Source organism: Barbus barbus (genome assembly GCF_936440315.1).
Source record: "Barbus barbus genome assembly, chromosome: 5".
Classification (NCBI taxonomy): domain Eukaryota; kingdom Metazoa; phylum Chordata; class Actinopteri; order Cypriniformes; family Cyprinidae; genus Barbus; species Barbus barbus.
The window spans coordinates 29698397-29710927 of NC_136733.1; the positions used below are offsets into that span (position 1 = coordinate 29698397).

A 12531-nucleotide genomic window follows, 5' to 3' on the forward strand; every position below is an offset into this window, starting at 1 on the left:
AGTGCATAACAAAAAAAGAACAAGATACAAATACATGTAAATTCCAATTACAACAGCAACAATATGTTCACTTCAGTGAGTGTGTGTGTGTGTGTGTGTAGATGGGGAAGGTGTCTGATGGAAAAGCTAATTTGGTGGATGGATCTACATGAGATTAAATTGAGTCTCTCTCTAACTCTCTCTGTCTCTCTCTCTATCACTGAAATGGCGGTAATGAATTTTCAGCTTAATGGTTAGGAGAGAAAGTGTGTTTAAAATCCAATTACAGGACATTCATCATAAACAAGCCGTGGAGATAGACTAGTAGCTCTGCTCGCACACATGCGCTCGCACGCAGCAAGATGGTCATGTTGCAGATGAGGGTTATTTGTGCTTCAAACTCAATGTTTCTATGTAAAAATTAATCTAGTCCATCAAAAGCTGAAATTGTTTTAATGAAAGTGTGTGTGTGGGTGGGTGGGCGAGAGAGAACTGTACCTTGCTCACAGTTATTGCCCTTGAAAGCAGGAGCACACACACAGATTCCGTTGACACATTCTCCATTGTTGGAACAGGTGGGATCGATACACTGGCCTTCCTCCACCTCACACTCCGCCCCCTTCCATCCAGCGTGACACACACACACACCTTTCTCGTAATCGCCATTCCCACTACACAGCACTGGGCAAGAGTCTGAAATATAGAGACAAATTCATGAATAATCAGTTACATTGTGTGCTCTAAGAAGTAATACTGTGTGAAAATAAAGAACGATAACTATAAAGATAACCATGTTAGCGTCAACACCAATGCACATTAATGTTCTCTTTATTCAAAGAGTTATGTTGTCTGCTTCTTTATATGATGGATTCTGATTGGCTATCAATGTTTTTGTCACTTATTAGCAGTGGTGGTCAGTAACGAAGTAGCTTTACTTCGTTACTGTACTTAAGTACATTTTTCAAGTATCTGTACTTTACTGGAGTAGTTTTATTTTGAGTAACTTTTACTTCACTACATTCCAAAGCATAAGATCGTACTTTTTACTTCACTACATTTCATAAAACACATCGTTACTCCTTATAATCTATCACATGCTCCAAGACGCGGAAGCGGTGTCTGATTCCTGAATAAACTGATTCTTTTCAATGAACCTGTGAAATCGGTTCGCAAATCACAACAAACGATTCATTCACGAATTGGAATGATCCGATTGCAGCTGTTCTCGAGTCCACAATTCACTGATTCAAATTATTCGTTTAGAGCGAGTCTCCAGTGAACTGAACTCACAAGAAAGAACCGGGAGATCTTGTGAGCGAAAAGTAAGTTACTAATGACGAATTTTAGGATTAATTATTGTAACTGAAAATCATCCATACAGGGTGATTTATTTAAGCCCACTGAAATGCTTGAATGCAAACAGATCAATGACAGTGTCTCTATGTGTTAGGTCAAAAAACAAAACATTAAAATAACACAGATTAAATAAAATAACTGATGCACGTTCATATTCCCCGCTGCTGTAACGTTAGCAGTTTTATTAAAATGCTACGCATCTAGCCCTATGTTTTATATTGTTTATCAACAGTATACATTTTTATATTGTTTAGATCAACTAGCCGAGTAGACAGATATGAATGTTTATTCATAACCATACTGAAAATAAGTAAATCTTGTTAGCTGATGCTAACTCTCTAGCTAACAAGCTTGCTGGTGCTAAATTGAGGAAATGTTTAGATATAAAGTCCAAATATTTTTATTCAACCACTTAGATAGATTACATCTGAGGGAACAGAACATGGTAACTACAGTAATTATCAAAGTGGGAAGTGATGCCCTCTGGGGGCATTTGGCCAGGGGTGTTTTTACACCACAGACAAGGTTTGAGAAGAAAAGAAAATCATTATGAAAATATAATTATATTTTCCTTTAAATGTAGGCTACTTCCTAACTTATTCTTTTGTCATATGTGACATTCTGCAAAACAACAAGCTTTAAAACATTTTTTTCTTACTGGTGAAAATTAGATTAATAGATCAGTTTTCTCTCAGGTTCATTACAATGTAAGCTTCACAGTGAACATTACTACATCACTCTCGTCAACATAGGCCATATCAACAACAAAATATATATCATGACTCCATATAGTGGTTATTTTGGGAAAATCCCAGGTATTTTGAGCAGTAGGATTATAAAAATATGCGTTAATATAAAATGAAATCAAGTAGTCTATATAAAATTGCAAAATAAATCTATCAGTACTTTTTTACTTAAGTACATAACAAATTGAGTACTTTTGTACTTTCACTCGAGTAAAATCGAAAAAGCAGTACTTTTACTTTTACTGGAGTAATATTTTATAATACGTATCTGTACTTTTACTCAAGTACTTGATTTGTGTACTTCGTCCACCACTGCTTATTAGCTTCATAAGCAATCATTCTCTAAGTGATTCCAATGATATTGCTTCTCTGTGCCATCAACGTTATAGTTGTGGTGTGGATTCTTGCTTTTTTTAAAAAAAACTGTATTCATTGTTATAGTTATCTAGCTTGGTGTGAATGTGCCTTTAGGCTCATAGTTTGATTGCTGCTAATGTTTTTTGATGGCTTTACTGTACAGATAAAATGTTGATTATGTCATTGTGTATTTGTGCAAAACTATGATCATATTGTTTATAATTATATTAGGTGTTACTATGTGATTATGTATATTATTGAGATAATACTGTGTATCATTGTGTGATTATGATGATGTGTGTAATTGCCTTCAGTTGTACCTTTTGAACAATCTGGCCCCAGGAAGCCAGTAAAACAGTGACAGTGTCCAGCAACACACTCTCCGTTACCGTTACAGTTAGTGGAGCAACCATCTATTGCTTCTGAACACACAGACACAACACAATTAAATAATTCTGAAGTACACATCTATTTTGTGTATTGTTAGCAAGCATTTTTATAACCAAAAAAATAATCGTAATGTAATAAGTTTGCTAATATTAAAAAGAAAAGCATTCAAATAAAGGAAAAAACTAATAATTGTTGGCCTCTCACCTATGGGTGTGCTGTACACCACCACCTGTTCCATCTTTCGACCATCATTATAGAAAGCCAGGTACCAGGTGCCCACATCAAGGTATTCCACAAAGCCCGTCTCCTGCAGAGCAGACACCAGCAGACTTCGCGGAGGAGGGTTCGGAATTTTGACATTCCGGGAATCCTGCTTAATCAGCTGTCTCCCATCCAGTAACTTCACAAAGTCAAACTGGAGAACAAGGACATACAGTTATTTGTGCATCTAATCTAAAGTGTGGTAAAAAGAACATAGCACAGATCGACAGTTGAATTCATGCCCTTGGCACTGACTGTCCGTAACTTGGTGCTCTACCCTATATCTCTGATGTTGATGCTGCCAACCTTGGCATAGTCTCCGAGGAAAACAAGCTCCTATTTATATGTCCAATACTTGCCAAAACATGCATCCTACAGAACTGGCAAAAGTAAATCAAGTATATCCACCCAACACTGGAAACAACCACGCTACATTGCATTCATCTAGGGAATGTGTCTGACAAACCCTCTGAATGCCTCGATGTCTGGCAATCTATTTTTAGATACATTCATTTAAAAGCATGATACAAACACATTCATTATCTGCACCTGCAGGAAGTCTCCACAGGGTTAATGCATGGCACCCCATATATCTTTTAGTTATTTTAATGAGGAAAAAAAAACAAAAACAAACAGAAAGTGTGAGCGAATAATAACAAAAAAAAAAACTAAGGAAGTTTCAATTAATAATTGTAAACAAGAAGTAATACACAGTACAAGGTAAAATGAAGTAAAACAGCTGCGTGAACAAATACAATCAAGTAGCAATCAATTATATAATGTAAAATTAAATAAAACAAGTCCAAATAAACAAGGATTATTAAGAAATAAAATGAGACATCAGTAGTGCAAAACATATAAAAAACAAATACTATGAACAAAATGATTATTAATGCAAAATAAAATAAAAATACAGTAAACCAAGAAAGCAGCCATTAATAAGCACCAACAAAGAAGTAACAGATTTAACAATGTCAAATGAGGTAAAACGAATGTAAACAATATAAAATTAAGTATCTGTAGTGCAAAATGAAATGAAATACAGCAACAGTGCAGAGTAAACTAAGAAAGTAGAAACTAACCTAATTAAATGTAAACAAAGGAATAAATTATACAATGACAACTTAAGTACTGTTAAGACATATAATGAAACATCTGTAGTGCAAAAAACGTAGGCTAATAAAATAACAGCAAAAAATAAATTTGGAGGGTAAGAAATAAAAAAGGATTCCAGTAAAGAAGTAATAAAACAAGCAATTAAGAAAGATAAACTAACAATGAAAAATAAGACTCGATTGGGCTGAAGGGTTCTAAGCACAATATGTGACAGTTTCAATATGACATAGCTCACTAATGATGGCAAAGCTTTATAAATCTTCCGCTGTTAATGGCATTAAGCATGAGTATCTTCCGCAACCTCATCTGCTCCCCATCGTGACTGACATGCGTTACTGGTGGGCACAAAATAAGAACCATTTCCTTCCCATGCTACAATATCCACACACAGGCCTGCAGTTAGAGCAAACACGGCCAGACACACTGACATTCACACACACAGAGTCCAGATCAAGTCAAGAGTCTCTGCAAATGCGAGACGTTCACATCCAGGCGTTTACAGCTCACCATCTGTGCTCGTTTGACTCAGCCTGCGATCAGTATATCTGTGTTCAGCGTCTGTCTCATCACCTCGCACCACTGTGTCACTTCCATCCCGTAAGTGGGATGAATCTATCTCCAAGGAAACTGGAAAAGATACGTGGAGTGTGTGTCTGTCTGTCTGTATTTGGGGGGATTGCCAGTGTTTAGACAGAGCTGTTACAAACATCAGAAACATCAATGCGCGGCGTTCTCCGAGGCACTACAGAACCCTCTGGCTATAATGAGTCCCTCTCCTCCTCTGGAGTCACTCTGGAAGCAGTGGAGGCACTGAAGCCCTATCGACTGTAATGACTCTCACGCTGACAGGCAGGAGCCAACAGGGCAGCAGTTGCACCAGAGCCCCACTGCTTTTAATGACAGCCAGAGAAACTGAGGAACGATCGTGGGAGCCGCAATGGAGTTGACAGTCTCAGTGTAGTAGCGATCTGTCAGGCCTCAGTGAACACACACACACACGAAAACTCTCACTCGCGCGCACCGAAGTAGACCCGCGGAAGCTGTGGCAGTGTAAACATCTCTATTCTGACATGCACACACAAAAGAAGGCTTTTCATTAAGCAGGAACAATTAACCAGTCTCCTTGCTTTGCCTCCGCCTACATATGCGAGCGCGTATGCAAATGAGGCGAAAACTAGAAGCCTTAAATTGAATTACACCGGGCTCTAATTTCTTGAGCAAAGTGAACAGTTAATCTCGGATGATATCCTGAATAATGAGATGTAATTAGCATGTTGGGGTCGTCTGAAGTACCTCGTTAGATACGCTCCTGATCCTCCTTGTTATCTGCCAGTCATAACAATATGTACTTAGAAAACGTTTACCAACACGAGCGATCGTGACGAAACCTGGGCATGGATGCACAAGTCTGATAACACACTCTCTTTCAAACACACTCGCTCACATGCCGTCTTACACAAACACAGAATTATTTATAACTTATTATTAATTTATATAAGAATTTCTGTTTTTGTGCACATTTTTCACACTGTAGAACAAAACAATACAAACACAGGGGTCTCGAGATACGGTTTTCAAAGTTGAACTACTTTTAAACTTCACACGCTCATGGTCTGAGATGCAGGTGATTAATGTTTAATAAACTGTAAATAAAATAAGGAATATTTTGAAAACTATCATTTTTTACTCAGTGCTTTACTTGTTTGCCACAGCAATGTCAAGTCAAGCCACAAATCATTTCAAAGCAGCTTCACATTAATAAACACGAAAATAACACTGTTAATGTTGTAAAATTAATCAATTATGAAACAAATTCAATTTCAGATGTAAAGCAGCTCTAGAGAAGACAAAACAGTGTCATTATTCAGCTTTAGTTCACTGTTGTTTCAATTTAGTTCAATAACTGTCAATGTTGCAAAGTTCATCAATTACAAAATGAATTCAATTCAGCTATAAGAAGCTTTAGAGAAGACAGCAGTGTCATTATTCAGCTCATTTCATTTGAATTACGGTGTCAATTGTTGCAAAGTTTGTATCAGTTTTTTTTCTCATCCAGAGAGTGTCAGTGCAGTTAAATCCATAATTTTACTTAAAATGAATTGCCTTTTAAACCCCAAATGAGTAAGCCAAAGGTGACAATGGCAAGGAACTCTTTAAATGATCTTCATTTAGGCGCTTTTCTTTGCAAATATCAATATGGGATTGTAATTCATTACATTCATTTTTAATACATTGACAGACATTTTATAAATATATAGCACATGAAACAATGTGCAACACTCCTGAGGAAAGGACTTGTGTTATATTTTCTGTATTTGTGTTTGCATGTGTTTACCTGCGTGTGAGTAGGTGGTACATTCCTCCTGCCGTAGATGCCCAGCAGAGCATCCCGCGTGAGTGAGATGTTGAACTTCACATATTCAGGGTGGTGAACCGTAATGTGAAACCTCCAGAAGAGTCCAGGAGGAATCACCTGGACCAGCTGTGTCCCGACAGCCACCTCTCCCCTCTCTATCACCCTGCCTCGCTGAATCACCTCTTTATCTGTCAAGCAAAAGGAAAAAAGAAAGAAAAAAAATACATCCAATTTTCTTGATTTATCCAGAGGGACAAACAAAAAAAGGGGGCGATTAGACCAAGTGTTTTCCATGTGGATCTGTAACATAAGCTTTATCAGTTTATGCCATGTATTCATGTCATTCCAAACTTGACTATCTTTCTTCCACGGAACACAGAAGGAGTGATTTTCAAAGATATTCTGGTTGCTCTTTTGTATGCCTTTACAATGAACAGGCCTTAAGGCTTCAAAAATAGCACAAAAGCACCATACTGTAAAAGTCTCAAAGGAGTCTATATGACTCATTTACAATATTCACAGTCTTACATTTCATATGACAGCTTTGTGTGTTAGAAATAGACTGAAATAGTGTACAGGTGACTTTATGGTGTTTTTTTTTTATTTTTTATCTTGACTGCCCTAGTCCTCATTCACTTTCAGTATGTGAAATATAGTGGCCAGGACATTCTTTATCAATGTGCCATTTGCATTGCACAGAAGCCAAAAAGTCGTACAGTTCAGTCGTACTGGTGGTGGTTGAGGAGAGACCCCCTATATGATTGTAAAGCGCTTTGGGTGTACAACAATACGCATTAAAGCGCTTTATAAATGTCTCATTCATTCATTCAGTTTGGAACAACATGAGGCAGAATAAATAATCACATATTTTTTTATAAGTGAACTATTCCTTTAAATTGATGTGATCAAGTGAAAAAACAACCATCATCTTAAATCAGCTAGATGACAAAAGCTTCCACTTAATTTTAGCTATAGGATGGTAGTTGTTAAAGACTGAAGATGATGCAACCAAGCTCAGGTTCTCTGATGGACAGTCACAGAAAGGCTGTAGATGTGAAAAGTACAAAAAAAAAACGGTGCCTGAGGGCTTTTGAATGAATCCTGCCTCTGATGCTATCAACACAGACGTCTCCATATCTTCTTTAGTGTCAAAAAGAATGATGTATTTTTCAGAGGTTCAGTTGATGTGAATCAGAAGTGATCATCTTCAGGACTCTTTGAAAAGCTCTGCTGTCTAGAGTCAAATTCAGGTGACGGCAAAGATGAAACGCCACCTGCTGTATCGCTTTAGTAGCGGGACTGAAACACTCTCAGGTGTGAGGTTATTTACATTAGCTTTGATAGAACAGGCACACCTGTGCATTAATATATACATGCACAGAAAAACAGTAGTTAGTGCAGACTAGTGGTCAAAGATCTGTGCTAGATAAACAAAAAAAAATTGCAGGTCTGAGCCCTGTAAGGGCAATCCTTGAACTACGATCACTGTGCCCTTGAGCAAGACGCTTAACAGCTGAGGTAATTTGCTCCAGGGGGAACATCCTTGCATCATAACATGAAGACATCAAGTAGAAGTCACTGAAACAATGGGGGCTAAAGGGCCCCTATAACAAAACCTGTCTACTTTCTTGTCCTAAAATATGACTACCAAAAACGGACTATACTTTATTTCATTAAATATTGATGGAACAACATAATTTGTAAAAACAAATAGTAAAACGGCTATAATGATACAGTGAAGATTTAGAGGAAAGGCAACAGAAAGTGAAGACAAGAAAGTAGTTACAGTATAAAGTAAATTTGTCACAATTTATGATGCATCTTTTGAAAAATCACCCCACACGCGCCCTGAACACCTCTCCACACAACCATTAACACCTCCAGCAACCCTCCTCTCCCCAAACCTACAATTCAAATCAGCGAAGAAGATGTGTGTCAGGTCTTCAGGAAGAACCAAAGAAGTAAAGCACCAGGCCCAGACGGTGTGTCACCAGCCTGCCTAAAAATCTGTGCTGTCCATCTGGCACCCATCTTCACACAGATCTTCAACAGATCACTGGAGCTGTGCGAAGTCCCCTCATGCTTCAAACGCTCCACCATCATCCCCATCCCAAAGAAACCCAAAATTACTGGACTTAATGACTACAGACCTGTGGCCCTAGTGAAGTGACATTCAGCCAAGTATGGTGACCCATACTCGGAATTCGTGCTCTGCATTTAACCCATCCAACGTGCACACACACAGCAGTGAACACACACACACCGTGAACATACACCCGGCGCAGTGGGCAGCCATTTTATGCTGCAGCGCCCGGGGAGCAGTTGGGGGTTCGGTGCCTTGCTCAAGGGCACCTCAGTCGTGGTATTGAGGGTGGAGAGAGCGCTGGACATTCACTCCCCCCACCTACAATTCCTGCCGGCTGGAGACTCGAACCCGCAACCTTTGGATCACGAGTCCAACTCTCTAACCATTAGGCCACGACTTCCCTAACGTCTGTAGCCATGAAATCATTTGAAAGACTGGTTTTGGCTTATCTGAAGGACATCACTGGACCCTTACTGGACCCCCTGCAGTTTGCCTACAGAGCAAACAGGTCTGTAGATGATGCAGTCAACATGGGACTGCACTTCACCCTGCAGCATCTGGACAGACCAGGGACTTATGTGAGGATCCTGTTTGTGGACTTCAGCTCCGCTTTTAACACCATCATCACAGAAACCCTTCAGAATAAACTAACCCAGCTCTCCGTCCCCACCTCCGTCTGTCAGTGGATCACCAGCTTCCTGACAGACAGACAGCAGTTAAAGCTTGGTAAATTCACATCCAGCACTCGTACCATCAGCACTGGAGCTCCTCAGGTCTGCGTACTCTCCCCACTGCTCTTCTCTCTGTACGCCAACGACTGCACATCTAAAGACCCCTCTGTCAAGCTCCTGAAGTTTGCAGATGACACCACACTGATCGGTCTCATCCAGGACGGTGACGAGTCTGCTTACAGACAGGAGGTTAAGGAGCTGGCTGTCTGGTGCAGTCTCAACAACCTGGAGCTTAACACGCTCAAAACTGTGGAGATGATCGTGGACGTCAGGAGAAACCCCCCTGCTCTCCCCCCACTCACCATCATGAACAGCACTGTGACTGCAGTGGAGTCATTCAGATTCCTGGGCACCACCATCTCCCAGGACCTGAAGTGGGATATTCACATAGACTCCATTGTAAAAAAGGCCCACCAGAGGTTGTACTTTCTTCGCCAGCTGAGGAAGTTCAATCTGCCACAGAAGCTGCTGAAACAGTTCTACTCTGCCATCATTGAATCCATCCTCTGCACTTCAATAACTGTCTGGTTCAGCTCAGCTACCAAATCTGACCTCAGAAGACTACGGAGGGTAGTCCGGACTGCTGAGCGAATCATTGGTACAACCCTCCCCACTCTCCAAGAGCTGTACTTATCCAGAGTGAGCAAAAGGTCTGGTAAAATCACTCTGGACCCCTCACATCCAGCACACTCCCTCTTTGAACTGTTACCGTCTGGTCGACGTTACAGAGCTCTGAGCACCAGAACGACCAGACACAGAAACAGTTTCTTCCCTCAGGCAATCCATATCATGAACACTCAACAATAAACGTCGAACACACAACTATAATACATTATCCATTCACCAAACTCACTTATGTTATTTTTATTTCTCATTTCTAATTTGCACATACTTGCCCTGTACATACATAGTTGTCTATATTATATATTGTGTTTTTGCTGCTTCGTACATTGCCTATTTGGATATTATTCTTTTATTATCTGTGTCCTGTCCTGTTGCTGTCTTTCTGTTGCACTGTGGAGCTTCTGTCACTACAACAAATTCCTTGTATGTGCAAACATACCTGGCCAATAAAGCTCATTCTGATTCTGATTTACAAATACATTTCACTACAGCAATAAATAAATGATGTTCTCTTGAACTAAATATTAAGGAGCACAAATAACAAATGTTTTAATAATTGATAATTATAATAAGAAATATTTCCTGAGTGCCAAATTAGCATATTAGAATGATTTCTGAAGGATCATGTGACACTGAAAACTACTGCATTGTAAATCACAGGAATAAATTACATTTAAAAATATATTAATATAATACTTAAAAAAATAAAAATAAATTCAATTGTAATAATAACTTGTATTACTTAGAATAACCACTTTAGGACTTCAGAATTACTTTTGGCATTTCTTAACCTGCTGTAATATTTATATTATTTTTATTTATTATATTATTTATTATTTATATTAGTTTATGAATGCACATCTTGGAGATAGAATGTAAGCACAGGCATAATTTCCATGTATATCCTCTACCCTACCACTTGAACGAGGTTGTGCAGAAAAATATTCTATTCTACTTGATTCTATTCTATGGACATGGCAAAACAAACTCAAATAAACAAGGACGCTTTCTTTAATTTGCACTTTATCAAATTATACAGATACAAACACACCTCACACTTAAAAAATGACCTCAAAATCTCAGCGGTTATCTGAGAGAAAATAATTTACTGTTGTGTACTGCCATTAATTAAATGGCAAATAAACTCTGAATGAACACACACACACACACACACACACCCTCTCTTGGCTCCTGTTTTAGGCAAAGACCTGACATTTAGATGCATTGTGTTAAACACTGAATTGATATCACACTGTATATAAACCTTGTGTTAGAAGACTTCAGTAGCACACACAAACACACACACACACACACCTGGCTGTGTGGTGTTGAGTCCTGGCAGGTGGACGGGAGTGAAGGTGAAATCGGCTCCCGGTAAAGGCTGATCATCTTTACTCATTCCATTCTCATAAAGCTCTCCTTCCACTCGCTTCAGATGCCACGGCAACCCCAGCAGATGAACGACTGCAAAACGACAGAATGATAGATGAATGGTACGATCGATAGATAGATAGATAGATAGATAGATAGATAGATAGATAGATAGATAGATAGATAGATAGATAGATAGATAGATAGATAGATAGATAGATAGATAGATAGATAGATAGAATATACTTTGTAAAAGACAGACAAAATTGCATGTTAATTGTACACCAAAAATTAGAATTAGAATATTGCATTACACATTATTCAATATATTACTTGCTTGTCTCCAGCTCTGTTCTTTTTTTACATCTATGTGAACAAGTGTGTGCGCACACATACATTTAAGGTCTTCTCTTATCCCCTCATCTCTTGAATGTGTGTGAAATGCTGCAGAGGATTCTGGGAGTGGAATATAAATCGCTCAGGTGGCATTTTATGATCTCCCAGCAGAGAAAGGCCTTTGGCGCATGGTAATGACCTCATCCTAATTACAGCCAATAAAAAGGACAAACTCTCATTCTGCTCACCTCAGGGCCCCCGATACCAGCTATCTCATCGTGCAGTTTCCCTCTCTTTCTCCTGAGCGTGTGTGTGTGGGATTTCAGTCGATCAAGGAAATGAGGTGAGAAGATATACTGACGACGAGTTCTGGAACGGCGAGTGAGAATCAGGTTATTCTCCCTCTCATTCCCTCCCGTTCCTCAGGCGTGTGGGTTTGTGCGCGCGTGTGCACGTCGAGCTCTGCCGTGAGGAGGCGTCTTTACGAGCCATAAAGAGGGATTGGTGTCTCAGCGGGGAGCTGGATCTACATGATCCTCTCCTTTATCTCCCCCTATTCGCCCTCATCTCTCTCGCTCGCACACACACACACACACACAGTAGCTGCTACTGGCTAAATGACAGATCACCCCAAGCACTGTGGATCAGCTTTAACTCAGAAACGCACAGGGTTCAGAGTTTAGTATGAGCATGGACACAAGATATTACTCTATGGTCACATTCACGTTTGAAATTAACATGTTTTCGGAGATCGGCGCACAGTCGGATAGCACATTGTGATTGATACCAATTTTAGAGGTGGTCAAGGACAGATCCTGACAT

The 12531-nt window shown here is 39.3% G+C and overlaps 1 protein-coding gene across 1 annotated transcript in view; it reads right to left on the minus strand.

Annotated features, from left to right (window-relative positions):
- Positions 1 to 12531, minus strand: part of LOC306870169 (teneurin-1-like) — a gene marked incomplete at its 5' end in the record, with an annotated part of 124477 nt that overhangs the window by 58766 nt on the left and 53180 nt on the right. Inside the window, 5 exons of the mRNA XM_079417277.1 lie at positions 478 to 672; positions 2759 to 2860; positions 3033 to 3243; positions 6541 to 6749; positions 11317 to 11466. Coding sequence (XP_079273403.1) covers positions 478 to 672; positions 2759 to 2860; positions 3033 to 3243; positions 6541 to 6749; positions 11317 to 11466 — 867 coding nt within the window. The remainder of the gene's footprint in view (positions 1 to 477; positions 673 to 2758; positions 2861 to 3032; positions 3244 to 6540; positions 6750 to 11316; positions 11467 to 12531) is intronic.